This window comes from Melitaea cinxia, chromosome 19 (genome assembly GCF_905220565.1).
Source record: "Melitaea cinxia chromosome 19, ilMelCinx1.1, whole genome shotgun sequence".
NCBI classification, from domain to species: domain Eukaryota; kingdom Metazoa; phylum Arthropoda; class Insecta; order Lepidoptera; family Nymphalidae; genus Melitaea; species Melitaea cinxia.
This window is the reverse complement of record NC_059412.1, coordinates 2,549,298-2,570,468: the sequence shown is the minus strand read 5'-3', so window position 1 is coordinate 2,570,468 and position 21,171 is coordinate 2,549,298. Positions and strand designations below refer to the sequence as shown.

The window sequence follows — 21,171 nt, the reverse complement described above, 5'->3', positions numbered from 1 at the left end:
CCCGGTTGTTATTACGTGCACCTGATAGCGAACTTTACTCATAGTATGTCGACGCGTTAGCGCAGCTGTCACAGCACTGGCTGTTGCTCTGGCGTTAGTGGGTTCAATCTCCGCGCAGAACAGACATTTGTATTGGCCATATAAGATGTTTGTCATGATCTGGGTGTTTGTGCTTGTGTATTGTGTATGTTTCCGGACCCCCGACACAAGAGAAAAAGCATCCTTGTTAGGTTAGGTTAGGTTAGTCATCACTAAAAATTGTAAAATAAAATAATTTTTAACAAAAAAAAAACCGACTTCTAACAGGAAACTAAAAAGTGAAAAATAAACTTACTTAGTACAAAGTAATTCGTATTTTGATTTAGTTAATCAGAAATGATTAAATAAATATTTTATAATATTGAAGAAGTTTCCTGTTTGAAGTCGGTTTTTTTTTTGTTAAAAATTATTTTATTTTAAATTTACATTCATCATCATCATCATTGTTCCGTTTGCAGAGTTATAAAATAAATAAATTTCTAAAATAGAAGCAGCCTATGTTACTCCTTATTGCATAAGATATATCCCAGTGAAAGTACCGTCAAAATCGGTCCACCCGTTTCAGAGATTAGCCGGAACATACCGACAGACAGACAGACAAAAATTGGAAAAATGTTATTTTGGTATATGGACCGTGTATACATCCGTATGCATTTAGTAAAAAGCAGTATTTTAATATAACTAAAGGACACTCCAATTTTATTTATTTGTATAGATTGTTTACGTAAAATATGTTATGTTTATATTATTATAATGTTAAAACTATAATAATATAACTTAAAATTGTATGTGATTTTGAATTATAAAAATAAGCGTATTATTATCTATTATATTTTATTGTATAGTACGATGAACGAGTAGTAGATACCCTGACGCCTTAAGACATCATCATAAACAGAGTAGGGGAGAGGTTCCGTGAATAGTAGGTACTTAGTAACAGTTACCAAGTTCGACTTTAAACTTACAACTAAATTTACAAATCAATACCAGTAAAATTAAAAATTAATACTTTCAAGTACCAAGATTAGTTACGTCGGTACAAAATCGAGCAGATAGCGGTATCAATGTGTGCGTACGCGTAATGTTATTGTGTTGCGATTTAAATACCTAAACTTGAGCGAGTGAAAAATGTGATAGCGTCCTTAAACCTTTCACTAGGTAGCACATATAAATAATAAGTAGTATTTTATTAAAGGTAGTAAGTAAATGGGTTTACATAAATAAAATCTTTATTTAGTTATTTTTTGCTTTTTAGTTTTATAAATCGGTTTTGTTAAACACAGTTTTTTACGATTACGTTAAAACTAAATTGTTCGCATTCGTTATTTTCCACGGATATCAGTTGTTAATCTAGATGTTAATGATCTGGGTGTGAATGGGTCTCATCAGACTTAAATATATCGAACATGAAGATGAGAAATGGTCCGTATGTGAGTTCGAGATATTTGGCGATTTATCTGTTGAGTTATTTGTCTCAGCATCTAAACATGACATGGAAATTTATGAGTCTAGGAGGCGAACCGCATCAAGTACTTGACAAATGTCAAGTATTTGATGCGGTTCTTATTCTTATTGTTTGATGAAAATTCATAGTCGTAATATAAACTGTATAAATCGTTAAGGATTAATATGGACAAATTTTTCATCAATTTGTAAAAAAAAATTCCTTTTTATGTTTAATCTACTTTAAAAAACGAGTGTATTTTTGACCACACGACTGAAGTAAAACTTACGAAACGTAACTCTCTCTCTTTCTATCTGCACTAAGTTTTATCTCCCTCTCAACTTTTTTTTTATGTCACTAGGTCGGCAAACAAGCGTACGGCTCACCTGATGGTAAGCGATTACCGTAGCTTATAGACGCCCGCAACACAAGAAGCATCGCAAGCGCGTTGCCGACCCAACCCGCAGTCCCCCCAGGAGCTCTGGTCACCTTACTCACCAACAGGAATACAATACTGCTTGTAAACAGTATTATTTTGCTGTGATCTTCTGTAAGCTCGAGGTACTACCCCAGTCGGGCTGCTCCATATTTTGAGCAGGAAATTCCTGCTGTGCCCTACCTCAGTTAAACTGCCGTTTACCTCACCCGATCACACATTGCGTTACGCTCTCATAACCCATTCGCCAGCTTTAGCTTACTCTCCAAGTAAAGCGTGCATAAAGAAGTCTTACTTCAAAAAGTTTTCAATATGATTTAATTTTTTTTCGTTAAATTTGAGCCGAAAGTTAAGTTTCGGTTTTAGTGTCAGCCTGTTTCGATGAAGATATCTAGTTTCAGCCTTATTTATTTATATACTTTATTGCATTAAAAACATAATGTACAGAAAACACATAAAGTTAATGGCAAAGGTGGACTTATCTCTAGAAGAGATCTCTTCCAGTCAACCAATGGTCATGAGAGAGTGTCATATAGCGGGCCTTAGTTACAGTTTCAGTCAAAACTTTATATTTTTGAATTAATAATAAAAAATATAAGGAATATTATTTTGTGATTTATTGATTGATTTTATATCTACAGAAATATTAAATAAAATTAGAGTATCTGTTTGTAATATTAATCTATACAAATAAATAAAATTGGAGTGTCTGCTTGTAATATTAAAATAACCGCTTTTTGCTAAATGCATATAGATGTATACACAGTGCATATACCGAAATAACATTTTTTTACAATTTTTGTCTGTCTGTCTATCTGTTTGTTTCCAGCTAATCTCTGAAACGGCTGGACCGATTTTTACGGGACTTTTCACTGGCAGCTGGTGTAATAAGGAGTAACTTAGACTATTTTTATTTTAAAAATTTATTTATTTGATAACTCTACGAACTGAACACTAACTTTTTTGTTAAATTCCACGCAGACGAAGTCGCGGGCACAGCTAGTATTGAAATATATTTAAAGAAATATTATTGACTTTATTATTGTAGGTATTGCAATATCAATTGATATTAATTTGTTTCTTTTTAATAAATCTCTTAAAAAAACTTTAAAATAATCTAATAAATTTTCAAACATTAATTTTTCGATAAATACATAGACAACTAAAACGCTCTCCAAATCTATTATTTGTTGTCGAAAGGCTTATTAGAATAGGTAAAAATAAAATTTAACGACGTGAGCTAGCATTTATCGCGTTTACCAAGTATTTTTAAATTTAATTCATTTTAAACGATGATTAAATTATTTTCATACACACTCGTAATTCTATCAGTGCTTCTAAATTAAAAAAAAAAAAAAAAATACACGAATTCAGCGCAGCACATACGTTCTAGCGATGTTTAAAAATTTAGCTACAATCAGCTTTCACTTTACGCTTTTTTTTCTACAAATTACCCCTCATTCGTCTAAAGTGGATTTTCACGGTATTTCTTTAGGCTTTTACGAAATATGTAATGTACGTGGGAGCGAAACTCAAAAAATCTTTATTGTGCTAAAATCCGAGCCAGGTTTCATCCCGAACTTAATAGAATACTTTATGTTACTTTTCGTTTTGGCTCCGTAAATTGGGCGTTATATTTCATTTTATATGCGTCGAGAAGCCGCAGTTTGTACTTTGGAAATATTTTACGCAGCCGTGAATAGACGGTGAATTCGTAGAAATGTTTACTATGTTTTGGCAAATAAATGAAAGTATCTTTGTCGTATTGTTACTTACTAACTAGTTCTAGTAAACTTGTATGGTACAGTCTATGGTTGAGTGAGAGATGACATGTGAGGAAAGGTTATGAGGGAAACCAAACCCAATGAAAGTCTATCAAACACTAAATTTATTAAGATTATTTTGAGTATATATAGGCAGAAGTACAGACGTCATTTGACGTCATTCGTAGCATATAGCATACAGATATTAAACGGGGTACATAGCTCGTATAAAATGTATAAAGTGACATTATAGTTTTCATTTATTTTTACATTTAGAGTTAATCGCAGGTGTATGATTTGTATGACAACCGTACAATTTTAATGAGAGCTATGTAAGTTGTATAACGACGACGAAGTTAGACTGTCGAGGAATATTTATACAAACTATTATCATTTATTTATTTATAATTATTATTTATATTAATATTATAAAATTTGCATGAATTTATGTTTCCTACAAAATCATTATTTTTAAAGACTCGAAAAAGAATACTTATAAGTAAGTCTAATAATGTTTGTGTTTTTCCTTTTCACAGATTGTTAGTGATTAATGTATTTTTGTTAAGGAGTTTATACCTCCGGGGGAGAAGAGTAATTTGAAGAAAGATCCGCTTCCTGTTATCGGATTTAAAGATTATTTTTAAGTGAAAAAGATACAATTTTTGTTACTTACACTATAAACGTAAATCTTAACTGAGGTAGGGCACAGCAGAAATTTCCTGCTCAAAATCTGGAGCAGCTCGACTGGGGTAGTACCTCGACCTTACAGAAGATCATAACTAAATATTACTACTTTCAAAGTGTTCTGTTCCTGTGATAGGAGTTAGGTGACTAGAGCTCCAGCAGGGGATTGGGGATGGGTCGGCAAAACGCTTGCGGTAATCGCTTACCATCAGGTGAGCCTTACGCCAGCGACCAAGTTGTATAAAAAAATCGTCACAACTTTTGAAATATAATACGAAAGGGATTTATTGGAACGAAGTGCCTTACGGCAGGCTTGACATTTGGCGGAGCGAGCGAACTGAAAAAAATGTAATACTAAAACCGTAAGAAAAATATTTAACGGAAGTGACGTAATATCAGTCGCACGACTGTATAATATGACGTTTGTAAAACTAAAATATTACTAGTGAACTCTTTTTTTAATTATTTATGTAATTTAATACTGTCGAGAAACATAAAAAAACCATATGTTTTTTTTTATTTCACTTAATAGTTTGAATTATTACTATTATTATTATTTTGTTTGATTTATTTTATTTTACGGTATTTGTTATTTTCTAAAATGCTAATTTTTCTAAATAAGTTTATGTACTTAATTAAAAACCAATCAACAAAATTAAAAAAAAATCAAGAACTAGAAAATATATATAGAATTCAACATTTTTTTTTCAAATTGTGTTGCTTCTATACTATCCGAAGGAACTTCGTTCCTACCTGGTGTGCCATGACACCATTTTTTTTTCAAATAACATAAAGCAGAATAATTTTTATTTTTTAATAGTTTGATAAAGTCAAAAGTTTTAACATAAATTTACATCAACGTTAGTTTAGGACGTCTACGTTACGGAGCGCTCTTTAAAAATTGTAACTTTGTAAAAATTTCCTTTTAACTAACTTTATACTTCGAGTCACTCTTTAAGCAACGACGTGGAGACTATTATTTTCAATTTTGTATATTTTCATACTGAAAATGTTTTTTTTAAGCCAAAGTTTCGACGTAAAAAAACATTTATGCGAAAGTATTTGTACCATATATTGTCACTGAGTAAGCTGAAAGGTTGTTAATAAATTTAAAATTTTTTCGCCGCCGTCGTTATAAACGTCGAAATATTTTTTGGATACTTGTGAATATTCCAGAAAAATCCCGAAATATGAATCGGATATTAAAATATTTTATGTTTAGTCTGAAAAGAATGAGGTTCCATGGGCGACGAATATTTTTATTAGATGTGACATCTTCAAAAGGTTGAGATGAATCGTAACCTAAAGGTTTACTTACGTATTTTTTAACTGACTCCAAAAAACTGTATTTTTTATGTTATCTCAGAACTTCATGTGCTAATCAATCATCATCATCATCATTATCATCGACATTTCAACCTATTGCAGTCCACTGCTGGACATAGGCCTCCACAAGTTCGCGTCAAAAAGGGCGTGAACTCTTGTGTGTTGCCCAGAGTCACCACCTTATTCAATATTAAGTATTAAATTAATGCTATTTTATACGGTTTCTGGTGATAGAAATATCGCTAGAAAATTACCTTTGAAAGAATTTAAGCGATGTTTACCTTACCTTTAACTGAGGTAGGGCACAGCAGGAACTTTCTACTCAAAATATGGAGCAGCCCGACTGGGGTAGTACCTCGACCTCACAGAAGGTCACAGCAAAATAGCACTGTTTTTAAGCAGTGTTGTTTTTCTGTTGGTGAGTAAGCTGACCAGAGCCCCGGGGGGGAATTGGGGATGGGGTCGGCAACGCGCTTGCGATACTTCTCATGTTGCAGACGCTTATAAGCTACGGTAGTCACCTACCATCAGGTGAGCCGTACGCTTGTTTGCCGAACTAGTTACATAAAAAGAACCTCAGTTAAAAGTCCCTTAAACAAAAAATTGCGGTCATCCGCTCGATATTTATCTGACAAACGTACATTATTCGGTGTATATTTCTGAATCAATATTTCAGAATATATATGGCAATTACGTAATCACAAACCATAGCAGCGACAATAGAGATTGAATGACTGTAATATCTAATTAAAGTTTGAAATGCGGGTGTTTCACACGGCCATTTAAAAGCGGATCTCTGTATTGTGATCCATACTGTTATGTAAATCACTGTATTTGTAGCATTTGTATCAAACACTAATTATAATACATTGATTTTGATAAAAGCTTATTATGATATAATTTTATGTCACAATTTGGTATTATTTAGATATTTTTCGATAGTTCTTTCATAGTAACGTAAGTTCTTGATAAGTTAATATGGTATGAAGTATATTATTATTATTTTATTTGTGTTTAATGTTAACACATTTTTTCGAAATACTTTGAATATAAATGTGCTTCTTAAGTATATTCGCGACTTTATATGAAGTTTAGTACTACATAAAGTTTTATAGGAACACTTAGTGTTAAAAGATAAAAAAGGCGGACTTAAAGATATGACGCTAAAACGTAAGACATCACAATTATTACTGGCTATGATATAACGTTTAAGACAAATGAGTCTGTCCTACTCCGCCTACGATGGTGAGAGATTCCTTTACATTCCCACCGCACTGCTCAGCGACTCAGTGACTTAATGGAGGAATGTCTGTTGGAATGCACGTAAAAAATTCTAGAAATATTCTTAATAATTATGTGAAGCGTTTTTATGGAAATCCATAGTTTTTATTACAATGGCAATATTCATATCATAAAATAGTTAATGTTGTGTTTCAGTTATTTAGGTTTTTTTTTGTACGAGTAGGTCGGCAAACAAGGGTACGGCTCACTGAATGGTAAGCGATTACCGTAGCCTAAAAACAACTGCACCCTACCTGGAGCTCTGTTCACCTTACTCACCACAGGAACACTACACTGCTTGAAAGCACTATTATTTAGTTCTAAGTTTAATAATTTTGTCACACAAGCTAAGGTGTAGGGGACTAATTTTATGGGAATATAGGTGAAAGTTAATTCGGGTCCATAACAAGTGTAATGAGAAACCATTCAGTAGTTAAAGCGTAACAGATTACAAAAATACATCCATACGTACATTTTCACATCCGCAAAAAATTATACTTCGTTGACTAGCTAGCTTTAGGGTGTCGGCTTTTTGTGACGGTATGCGCGCGCATCGTAAAAATGTACTCTCACCACTTTTTCCTAACGCACAAAAAAAGTATAACTTCAAAAAGAAATAAAAGTTCAGAGTAAATATAAGTTTTTGTAACATTTTTTTTTGATTCTTGTCGCTTCGGTTTAGTCCTAAAAATTAAAATTTAAATAAAAAAAAAAAAAAAAAAAAAACTAGACAATGTTATAATCTATGCTTATAATGGAAGGACATTTTTAATCTGTTCCCCTATGATTGTATAATATGTCGTCAGAAGCGTGTAATGAGCTACGCGTGGTGTAACTTTATTTATTGGACGTTTCCGTGGTACTGCGAACGTTAGTTATGGTGGCGGAATACGCTCGGAAACAACACACCATTGTCGTTATTGGAAGATGAGTGAACAGCGCTTGAATACTGGTCAGTAAATTGTTTCAAATAAAAAAAAAAATAGAGAAATTATTTTTAAATTATAATTTAACAAAATAGTTAACGAATACTGTAGTTAATTTTTTACGCTATTAATATTGATATATTTTTTTACTTTTATTCTTTGTATGTTTTACATATTTTATTGGTTTTTGACTTATATAAGATACTTTTACTTTGAAGTGACGATAAATTAAGTAGAACATCAATCGTTTGGTCGTGGCTTTGATCTCACTTTATAATAAGCATACGGGTGGACCGATTTCGATGATTCTTTTTCTAGTGAAACGGTAGCGCTTGTCATGTGGTCCCATTTAATTTTGTTTGAGATTTAACGAATACTTTTTGACTTGTCTCTAATAACGCGTATTTACTTGACTGTTTTTTTGTCGGTTTTTTTTGGTTGCAAGCAAACAAATATCTAAACTCTTGACATAGTATACACTTCAGCCTGTAATATCCTACTGCTGGTCATAGACCTCTTTCCCTATGTAGGAGAAGAATCAGAGTTTACTCCACCATGCTGCTTCATTGCGGGTTGCGACATAGTATTAAACTGTTAAATTTATTTCTCAGAATTTGGGAATAATCATTTGTGTAATATCATATAACAATATTAAAAAAAAACAAAGCTTTTATCAACTTTCATCTTGTTCAATTTTAGCTATTTTAATTTATTTCTTATTGGTTTATCAAACGATTTTGTCGTTTGTAGCATTGTCATGTACACCCTGTTATTGTAATCATTTAGCCTTTGTTTTAGTAACTATATAAATTCATATTATAAAATAGATTATGTTAAAACTTTGGCTACTGTAGCTAAAACACTATCTTTGTCATTCAAAGCGGTACTGCCGCTAGCGTTTTAAACCTCACAATAGCAGGTAGCTCTTTAGGTTTTAAATATGATATGTACGATTTTATTTTTTGTGTTACCCACACATTAGGAATTCTAAACATTTTTGAATATCATATCAAAAATTGACCGCTCCAGCGGCATTCGAAGATTTTCATTGTAATATGAAACTTTGAATAGTTACGGGTCTCTGTAAAGAACTCACTATAGACGGCGCCACGGTTCGCTTAAACCGAAAATAAAAATCATCATATCAAGAATTTCGCTCTAGCGGGTACATCGTTCCATAGCTTAATTGGCTAGAGCGCCGACACGGTCAGTCGGAGACGCGGGTTCGAATCCCGCTGGAGCGGTCAATTTTTGATATGATATTCAAAAATGTTTAAATATGATATTATTTAAATTATGTTGTTGTAATTTTTATATTTCGTCAAATATTATTAAAGTCATTTCATTTCTTGTTGTTTGTATGTAGTTCGTAGAAGCCGACAAACGATATTTACTACGATAACATAGTGGTACTAAACTTGAAGTTGATTCTTTGCACTCACTAATAAAGAGTTACGAATCTTTTTTAAAAATTGATTCATTCATTCTTTCCGATTAATAGCTTCGAATAATGCTAAAATAGCATATCGCACCTTCGGTGTAACAAAGTCACAATTCAGGACACTTTTTTTGTTATGTCTTTTATTAGAACTTCTTGATAAATCAATATAAGATTTTTAAACTATAGCAAAGAAAGTAAACTATTAATTTTTGGAACGAAGTTCCTTACGGCAGGCTTAACATTTGGCTGCGCGAGCGAACTGAAAAAAATGTGATACTAAAACCGTAAGAAAAATATATAACGGAAGTGACGTAATATCAGTTTTATAAAGATTTCAAACCTACCATAAACAGTAGTCCAGAAATGAGGAAATAAATGCGAAAAAAAAAAAAAATTAAAAGTCCTCTCCTGTAAAATTAAGAAATGAGCTGTTGTGACTTTGTTGCATCGAAGGCGCGATATGATTTTACCAGTCATGTAGACCCATGAGACCAGAATGTAGACCAGTCTAGACTCCAGAGAAGACGCGTTTGCAAGTAAATTTTATATGCTTTAATAATAATATGAAAATTCTTAAAACGGAGAAAACTTTGTATAAATTGATTAGTCTATTATGTATTGTACATAATTGTGTGTGCTTGCAAACGAAAAAAAAAAACCGACATCAATTGCATTGAATAGTAATACAAAATAGGTAGACGAAAACAAGTCAAGTAACTACACGTTATCAGAAAAAAAAAGTGAAGAAAACTCATTAGGATTCAATTAAATTTAAATGAGATTACATGTCAAGCACCACCGTTTGATTAAAATAAGAATCATCATACACATAAAAAAAAACATACATTCGAATATTGAGAACCTTGTCCTTTTTTGAAAATGTATGTATTTATATGTGTGAAAACTTAAGGATAAATAATTGTTTTTTTTTCTTTTTTTTTTTAATAACATAGGTTAAGTGTATATTGTAAGTAGGCCAAGTAGGCCAATAATTGTTGTATCATATTCATATCTAATTTTGATGGTGGTTTACAGAATACATAAATAAATAAATCTAAAGTCAATGTGAGATAACCAGAAAAAAACCTCTAGTTTGTTATACAATAATAAAATATGAATATGACCTAGTTAGTTAATATATATTAGCTTTGAAACATATGAGGTTCGTGTTTATCGATCTAACGTGTGCTATTTAAAGATCGCGTGAAAATATCCGCCCTTTGAGGGCATTAATACACTGTTTGTGTATAACAGAATTCTGAGAATTTTATGCTTTTTAGTTATTATTTTTTTTATATATTAGGCGATATTTTGACCGCTTTTTAGTGAGTTGAAATTTTTTTATAAAATAAATAATTGTGTTTGCTCGCAATCGAGAAAATACCGACTTCAATTACATTGACGAGTAATACAACGTAGATCGATCAAAAAATAGTCAAGTAACTACGCGTTATCAAAGATTATTCAAAAAGTAGTTATCAGATCTCAATAAAATTTATATGTGACCACATGACAAACATCAGCTTTCGATTAAATTAAAAATTATTAAAATCGGTACACCCAGTAAAAAGTTATTGCGGATTTTCAAGAGTTTCCCTCGATTTCTCTGGAATCCCATCATCAGATCCTGGTTTCCTTATCATGCTACTAAACTAGGGATATCCCCTTTCTAACAAAAAAACAATTATCAAAATCGGTACATCCAGTAGAAAGTTATGCGGAATAATACAACGTAGGTCAACGAAAAAAGCGTAAAGTAAAAACGCATTATTAGATATAACTCGAAAAGTTATTGTTAGATCTCAAATAAATTTAAATGGGACCAAATGACACACACCACCTTTCGATTAAAAGAAAATTTGTCGAAATCGGTCACCTACTCTACCCGGTCAAAAGTTCTGAAGTAACATACTTAAAAAAAAAATAAAAAAAATACAGTCGAATTGAGAACCTCCTCCTTTTTTGGAAGTCGGTTAAAAAAATATAGAGATAATTATATTTAACTGTCGTTAGCATTATCGTGCTAAGTTGGTATGTGATTTATTAGACCACTTTGCTGTTGACGTGACAGTCATAATTTTGTAATATAAGTAAAAAAACGCGTTTTTATCAAAAACTACTGGCCATTCGATAGAAATATTTAGAAGAGTATAAATAAAGAGTAATAAAGAGTACACTAATGGAATAGGTACTACATCGAACAAATCTCGGTCTCATCTCCTAGTCCGTTTCCCACCTTGCCACCATGTCTGTGACGACCAAGTATTCTCCTGGTAAACTAATTTTAAAATTACTCTAGTAGTTTTTTTATTTAAAATTACAAGGAAACAACAAATCAAATCTTTTTTGTCATCACAATATAGAGTCAATAGAATTTTATTAAGTTAGAATTTTAGTAAGAGGCGACTAAGGGATAACAAGGTTCTACCACCCTGGAACTTAAGAAGCCGACCGATGGCGGGATAACCATCCAACTGCTGCTTTGAAATACACAGGCCGAAGACGGGCAGCAGCGTCTTCGGTGCGACAAAGCCAGTACTGCGGTCACCAACCCGCCTGCCCAGCGTGGTGACTATGGGCAAAACACATGAGTTCACGTTATTTTTGGCGTAAACTTGTGGAGGCCTATGTCCAGCAGTGGACTGTATAGGCTGTAATGATGATGATGAGAATTTTATTAATTCATTATAGCTAGACTAATATGCAAACGCATATTAACCATATTTGATGTTGGTCCTCTAGAGTTCCCGATGTTTCGACATTATTGCAATCTTAAGACATGTCTGTACATCTTTACAAAAATTAATTTTGTTTGAGGCTACTTAGACTTCTAATGAGTCTCTAGATAATCTGATTACGATTAGGAAAGAAGATTTATTTTTGGAGTTAGTAACAAAAACCGTTCAAAATGTTGTAGCAACAACAGAAACTTCAGGATGTACGCGTATAATTTATTAGTCACATTCGCAAAAGTTCTCAATATTTACAAGAATCGTGAATTGAACTATGAACATTTGTTTCGCCATAAGTATTGGGTGGAAGGTCAGCAACGCGCTTGCGATGCTTCTGCTATTGCAGGCGTCAATAAGTTACGATGATCGCTTATCATCAGGTAAACCATACGCTTGTTTGCCGACCTCGTATAAAAATATTTTATACATACAATAGTAAATAAAGTACAAATTGTATTTTAGTAAACGTCACCCACAGTCACCACGCTTATGTTTACTACTCCGCTTCTATGGGTCCATAAAACTTTCCCCATAAACAGGTTTTTCTTACGCAAAAAGTTTACGTAACGGACCGTCGATCCTCAGGATTACGGTCTTCAAACAAACCCTTCCGCGGTTTGACATTAGTATCAATATTTACAATGTAATATTTCTTTATATTCAATAGTTTTGTGTGTTGTTTGTCAGTTGGTTTAGCATTTGTTTTATATGAAAATACGTAACAGCAGAGCTGAAATTGAAAATGTCATATTTTTCTTAAATTCCTTCGTACAAAAATATCGTTTAGATTTTTTGACATTTCCGGGAAGATTTTGCGAAAGAGTATTTATTTTGATGCAAACAGATTAAATACTTAATGAAAAAGTCCGCCAGTTCAGTCGAGTTGTGTCATCACTGTATATATTTTTAATATGTATAAGTTATTTTAATGTTTATAATAAACACACAGATTGTTGAACAAAATACATTAAAATTTAATAAAAAAAATTTAATCGTCAGATAAGATGTATATTTTGGTGTGCATTTGTATGATAATTCTCTCATTTTAAAGATTTATTTGAAGACTACGAAAATCGTAAGAACTTTCTTCAAAATATTAGAAAACTTAAAAAAAACAGCTGAATATTTCCAGCCGTCCTCGCGCTTTGCGCTTAGCAATACATACAGTTTGATTATTTGAAACTTTGCACATATATCAAGGACCGATGACAATGCAATACTTCAATAAAATTAAAGTAAAAGTAAAAAGCGTGCTTGCGTAGCTTGATATATTAAAAGTAACAATTATTCTACTTGCAACTATCTATGTGCGGAGAGTTATAAAAACATAGTAAAAAGTTATGAAAATATAGTAAAATGCACCCCACGTTTTTTACTCTAAATTCAATTATTCTCTTCATACTTAAATTTTATTATAATTTTATTTTGTAGTAATTAATTATGATTGATTGTTCGATCTTCTACTACTGTAATATAAACACCTTTTAATTAAAAATTATTTTCTACTTTTTAGTTCAATTGCTATAAAAGGGTGGTTTTTTAGTTTTTTTTAACCTATAATATGTAAATTGATAGGCAATAAAAACTTGATATTCATATTTTAACCACATTGAAGACGCCTTAAATGGCAGAAATACCAAAGAATTTTTCAACAGATCGAGAAATATTTGTTATAAAAAGAAAAAGACAGAATAATAACAATACTGAGGGGGTTTTAGTTCTTAAAAAATAACTGCCCACAAATATAATAAGTCTTAAAATTGTACACAATAGTATTTTGAGTAACTTAATTATTGTGACTAAGTTATGGTTGCTTATAACACTGGATACATTACATAAGTGTGTTATGTACCTAAAATTAACACTTAAATTTTTGATTTATTGTTTGATAGTCTTTCTACCTTAAGTTTCTTTTATTATTGTTCATTTTTTTTGTAATATTTGTTTTTTGTAAGTGATATTATTTTTGACGTTTATTAAGTGTATGTATCACCTTATAGCGAAATGATGTTTTAATTTCATTCCTGTAATATTTTCCCTAAATTTTTTCGTAAAACAACTCAACTTATAATATTAATATTTATATAATTTAATTTTTTATATATTAATATAACGAAACAGTTTTTTTGGATTTTATCGCGGTTTGATACGTTTTTAACCGACTTCCAAAAAAGGAGGAGGTTCTCAAATCGACTGTATTTTTTTTTATGTATGTTACATCAGAACTTTTGACCGGGTGGACCGATTTTGCCAAATTTTTTTTAATCGATAGGTGGTGTGTGTCAATTGGTCCCATTTAAATTTATTTGAGATCTAAAAACTACTTTTCGAGTTATATCTAATAACGCGTTTTTACTTGACGCTTTTTTCGTCGTTGTATTATACCGCATAACTTTCTACTGGATGTACCGATTTTAAAAATTCTTTTTTTGTTGGAAAGAGGATATTCCTAGTTTGGTACCATGATAAGGAAACCAGGATCTGATGATGGGATCTTAGAGAAATCGAGGGAAACTCTCGAAAATCCGCAACAACTTTTTACTGGGTGTACCGATTTTGATAATTTTTGATGTAATCGAAAGCTGATGTTTATCATGTGGTCACATATAAATTATATCGAGATCTGATAACTACTTTTTGAGTAATCTTTGGTAACGCGTAGTTACTTGACTATTTTTTCGTCGATCTACGTTGTATTACTCGTCGATGTAATTGAAGTCGGTTTTTTTTCGTTTGCGAGCAAACACATTTATTTTAGATGCCCGACGTTGACCTCCGACGCCCGACAGTGCTCACGTGACCGTGGTTGCTGTAAAGTATCGGAAACGTTGGGCATGTAAAAAACTTAATAAACCGCGATAAAATTATACGAAAACATTAGAAAATTTACAACATTTTAGGTGTTAGGTATTCCGTTTTAGAATATCGCCGAATGATATTCAGTTATGTTGTTCGTTCCATCCGGTGAAGGTAGTTCAGGCGTGACGACTGTTCTGGTATAGTGATTAACAAAGTTACATACATAAACGATCGCGGGTTCGATCCTCGTTCGAGTACATAATGTATTTGTATTTTCTCTATTTACAGGGGTTGTCTGTAAGGGATTACTATTAGTGATACAATCGCCTTTTTAAAGTTAGAATATTGTTATTTTCCTTATGTAATTTTTAATATACTAATAGACTAGCCCGTTGGCGCAGTTTGTAGTGACCCTGCTTTCTGCTCCGGGGGCTGTGGGTTCGATTCCCACTCCGAGTCTGGGTGTAATATATATATTTATTTATATATTTATATATGTATTATTTATAAGTATGTTTATCGAAAAAAAATATACTATACCAGTCGGCTGTTACCTATAACACAAGCATTAAGTTGGTTACTTTAGGAACAGACGACCGTGTGTGTATTGTGTAGATATTTAAATATTTATTTATTTATTTACAATAATACATTTGTGCGTTTGTTGTTGCATAACTTATATAATATGTAAAGCCGAATTCGGTTGTTAATATTAACAATAATAATCGTTATACTTAGTCAGAAAATTGACTGGTAACCTATCAATCCATAATTATAAAAGAATAAGATGGTTTGTTTGTGTAAACGCGCTAGTTCTAGAACTACCGGTTCAAATTGTTGGATAGCCTATTTATAGAGGAGGACTACAGGCTATTTTTTCCTCAAATTAACGCGTGTGAATCCACGGGGCACAACTAGTAGTTAATTATAAAGGTTGTAATAGAAGATGGAAATCAAACCATGTCGAATGCTCCAGAAAGAGTACTATATTAATACGAGTATATTAATCACGTAATTTATACTTACGTTTAGGATATATGTAATATACGCTTATACATATAAAACGAGTACAATACGCTACATAATAAAAATTTACATGTGTAGATAAGATCTTTGCCTAGGTTGGTCAGCTCTTTTATTAACCGACTTAAAAAAGGAGGTTTACAGTTTAGTCTGCATTTATGTTATAATGGAATCGGATAATATTGTGTATGATGATCCATTTATGCTTCCAAGCACGTATGCTAAATTTTGTAAGTGTATATATATATACATATTTGTATGCTTATTCACAAATTTCTCTGCAAGTAAAAGTCATATCGAGATGATCATTTTTGATTTAAATTAAGCATACTCCAACGTAAAAAACAATATAAGTTTCATTAAAATCGGTGTAGTAGTTTTTGAGATATGGGTTTCACGCATCAAGGATTCATATATTGATACTTCCGGTAAAGTACCCATTTCAGTTGATAGGTATTTGAAGTAGGTTAAATTTTACTAATTACTTTTTTTCAGTACAGTTCAATTATTGTTTGTCGATAATTATATTATTATACATATAAATAAACTAATATAATAGTAAGGTTATATTATTCTGTACTTCCAAAAGGAGATTAGCAAATAACAATGCCGTGTTATCTTAATGTTAGAAGAGAAATTTCTAACAATAGCAAAGGGCGTACTTGCCGAAATCGTTACTCGTATCACAAATTGAACATTTTGTTTGTTTGAACGAGTTGATCTTATTGTTAGGATATTTCAATTAAGACACACTGTAACTCTAACAAAAAAAAAAAAAAAAAATGAGGGAAGTCAAAATCAAAATCAAAAACTCCTGTATTCAAAATGGTCAAAAGATTTTGAATCGTCACCTAACAAGTTAAATTTTTTGTTTCAATTAAATAATGTATGTTTTACAGAGAAGAATCGGCAAGAGACTCCGCAGTTACTTTAAAAAAAAAACTGTTTCATTATTAAATTGATATCTTCTAAAACTAAAAGTCTAATAACAAGATTAATACAATATTTGTAACTGCATTTATTACATTTCACATGAATACTATTGGAAATAATGTCATGCATATGATTTACAAAAATTTAAGAACAATATATGATATATGTACATATATGATCGTTTCTTTCGTATAAATCGTAGCCTATTTTTTTGAAGCAGCATAATTAAATCAAACTTGTTATAAAAATATATTTAATTATGAAACAACAAAGTGAACGAGAGAGATTCAAATAATTAAAATCTGAGTACGTTATTATAAAAGTTGGCAATAGCGGAAAAATCAGTGAAATTACAATTTTAATTAGAGCACCGTGAGCACTGCAACAATCGTTGGGTCGATTTTAAATTTGGAATGATTGTAAATAACTTATTCCTGTAATGGATTATAATTATGTTCGCATATTTTTAAGTAGCCGATGGTGAGATTTTACTTAGCTAAGTTTATTTTTTTCGTTTGGGTTTTAAAGTAATAATAATAATAATAATAATAATTATATATTCTTTATTGTACACCAAAATATAAACAAACAGTAGTGACTAAAAAAAAGATGTACAAAGGCGATCTTATCGCTGAAGAGCGATTTCTTCCAGATAACCTTTGGGCACAGGACACGATATAGTAGTGGCAGATAGGACGTGTACAATATTCTTAAGGATGAATAAAAATAGTGTATGATAGATTCAATAATACATACGCATACAAATATATAAATAATCATAAATACATACAAGTATCCACACATAAATAATCAAGATAGTATAATATAGGTGTATAAATGTAAAATATATATTGATATAAATTATGTATGTTTAAAAAGTATTATTATAAGGCGTGTTCCGATGCTAAAAATTTGTGTTACATACGAAACTTAATGTACTTTTGTTTGGAAAGTGTTGGCTGTGTACGGACTTATTCTTCTTAAAAATACCTAAGTGGAAGTTTTTTCGTGTTATAAGATATGTAACGCAAAAGATTTGTCTGGACTTGATCAGGAAAACCTTATCGGCTCGAATGAGATTTCCTGATCGGGTCCAGATCAATCATCTGCGTTACATACCTTGCCTGGTCCGGGTCGAGTATGCACAATCCGGCCCATTAAAAAACAGGAATGTGTAGTCTTGAAGGAATTGTTTAATAAAAAAAATATGAATGTATGTTATAAATATGTTACATAACATATTATTATATTTATTTCCGTTTATTTTTTCCAATGTATTATTTATTTTGTTTTTACTTTAAATACCAATTATCTTCGTTTATTTTTATATTGTTAATTAATCATTATTATTTATTAAATTTTATTTATTAACTTCTATTAATGACGACTGCTCCACTGTGTAGAAACGGATTCCCTGCTGCTTGTAAAGGAATAAAATTCCTTTAAGTTTTTATACAAAGTATATCATATCTCTTTTATAGCAGTAATGATATGTTTTGTTTATAAAAAGATTTTGACAACTGAATTATATATAGGACTATCAATTATAAAAGAAATATTTTATTTTAATTTAATTTAAAGGAATCGGTAAAAGAACTTTGAATGTCGTTTCTTTGTTTTTGCAGGTCGGTTTCATTTCATTTTATTATTTATATCAAAATATATAAAGAATAATTGTAAATAAATAAAAATAATTATATATATATAATATCTATCTATATATATATATAAAAGCGAAAACTCACTCACTCATCACGAAATCTCTGAAACTTTAACACCTACAAACTTGAAATTTGGCAGGTAGGCTTCTTATAGGACATAGACATCCGCTAAGAACGGATTTTACGAAACTCGACCCCTAATAGGGGTAAAACGGGGGTTGGAAGTTTGTATGAAAGTCCTATGTTTTTGAAGTAAGAGAGTTGAAATTTAAAATGTATGCTCTATAGATGGTGAGGAGGTGTCCAAATAATGTATCTTTAGAAATCAACTCTCTTTTGGAGTTAAAACGGGGATGGTAAATTGACTCACTCATAACGAAATCTCCGAAACTATAACAGCTACAAACTTGAAATTTGGCAGGTAGGTTTCTTATAGGGCGTAGACATTTTCTAAGACCAGATTTTACAAAACTCAACCCCTAAAGGGATAAAACGAGGGTTGGAAGCTTGTATGAAAGTCTAAGTTTTTGAAGTAAGAGACTTGAAATTTAAAATATATGCTCTATAGATGGTGAGGAGGTGTCCAAATAATGCATCGTAATCTATATATATAAAAGAGAAAGATCACTGACTCACTCATCACGAGAACTCAAAAACCGCTGGAGGGTCCATCCATCCAGTATCCAGTATCGCTATCGCTCAGTTCGCATAATTGCGATGTTTTATTTTTGATAATTTTTTTTTTTAAATATTAACACTCGTATTATAAAAACAGATTGTAAATTTTATTAAACGTATATTTGGCATGACACCAAATAGGATTTAATATTTATAAACAAATTTATTTTATGTAGAATATTCATTAATTAGTGAGCTCTTTTTCGATCAGTTTAGATTGCATACAATAATAAATGCATAACAAATAATAAAAGAACAAAGAACTTTATACCTAAGTATTCTATATATTTTTTTATGTCACTAGGTCGCCAAACAAGCGTACGACTCACCTGATGGTAAGCGATTACCGTAGCTTATAGACGCGTGCAACACCAGAAGCATCGCAAGCGCGTTGCCGACCCAATCCCCAATCCCCCCAGGAGCATATAAACAACAGTATACTTAAAATACAATGTATTTAAAAGAAAATTAAAGAATTCTTTTAAATCTGCCGAATTCTGCCACTTTTTTGAATCCTTATCAGGACCAGACCTGGTCTTGATGCAGTTATGACTTACCATACTTGATTATATTTTACATCAGGCTATCTTTATCTGGATCAGACCTGATCCTGATCCAGTATACCTTATCATACTTGATTATATTGTACATCAGGCGATCCTTATCTGGACCAGACTTGGTCCTGACAGGGCTTGTCTGATCTGGCATGCCTCATTCTATCCTGATCCGGTCCAGATACATGATCTGGTTGAGCTGACTTGTTTTCTAGTCGGGTATATTAAGACGACATTAATTATATCTTGTTATTTTACAGGTTTCAAAATGCTGTTCTTGATACTGCTCTTCTACGCTGGAACCGCCAGTTCTGATGAAGTTATTGTCACTTGCAACTCCTGCATACAAGTGGATTCAACCTGCTACAATGTCTCCTACCTTTTCGACATCGAGGCTCCATTTAGAACTAATATCGTCATCTCGAAACTTGGCATTCTCAGATCAACGAATACACTTTTCTTCAGTTTCGAACCAAAAATAGAAGACAAAGAATACTCTAAAGTTGGATTCATCAACTTGGATAATCCTGTAAACGTCAGTGTTATATCTGGCGAAAATCAGATTATGAATTTCGGCACTTTCGATCTGGATCAAGAAAATGCGTTAGTATATTTAGGAGGCAGCGATGGTATCTACGTACTAGACACAAAGGTGAACAGAGTAGCGCCGTACAGTTCGAGAGGCGATTTAATTATAAGTTTATTCTATAAAGACTATGTATACTTCATACGATACGGGGAATTCAAAATTGTTAGGAAGAAAGGTGACAATTTCGACTTATGGTTCGACAGGATGTTAGTTAAGAATTTCGTAATTACCAAAAGCGGTGCGACCGTGATTCTTGGTTCTTACGGTCTTTTCGTGGTTGGGAAGAATGAAATGGTATGGTTATCGAAAAATTCATATTTTAGAGGTTTAACAATTGATTTGGATGATAATGTTTACACTTGGTGGATTGATGGTATATTCAAAGTTATAATTGCACCGAAATTACCAGAGTCAACGATGATACGAATAGCACAAATTCCTAAAATTGGTGCATTGACTTTTGATAATAATAATAATTTTCTATTTACAGTCGGGAAAAGTTTGTTTCGATTGTCTAAAACTAACAACAACACAGTTTGTTGATTAAGTGTAACCAATAATTTATGTTTGTTTGTTGTTAGTGCTTCGAGTTGTTAGTCTTCGTTGTTAGTCTTTCGAGGAAATGGCTCACCATTTCCTCGAATGCACCCATCACCAAAGCACTTTACTTGCTACTGAAAATGACCAACAACAAACATGATAATTATTTTGTTTCAAATATAAATCATAGGATTTACTAATCCGCTAGGACGCCTCTACGGCCTCTAGTAGCTTGTTTAGGAACGAATGATCCGTTGTACAACGATTATAAGGATTATAAGTTCGGTTAGTTGATTTGATTCTTGTAGATAATCACAGATGG

The 21,171-nt window shown here is 31.8% G+C and overlaps 1 protein-coding gene across 1 annotated transcript; it reads left to right on the top strand.

Moving 5' to 3' along the window:
- Positions 1-20,063: 20,063 nt before the first annotated feature.
- On the top strand, positions 20,064-20,870 carry LOC123662961 (the record flags this gene model as incomplete). Its single annotated transcript, XM_045597725.1, has 1 exon — positions 20,064-20,870. A coding segment is annotated over one exon (789 nt), but the record flags the coding sequence as incomplete, so codon positions are not given.
- Between the last annotated feature and the right edge of the window lie 301 nt (positions 20,871-21,171).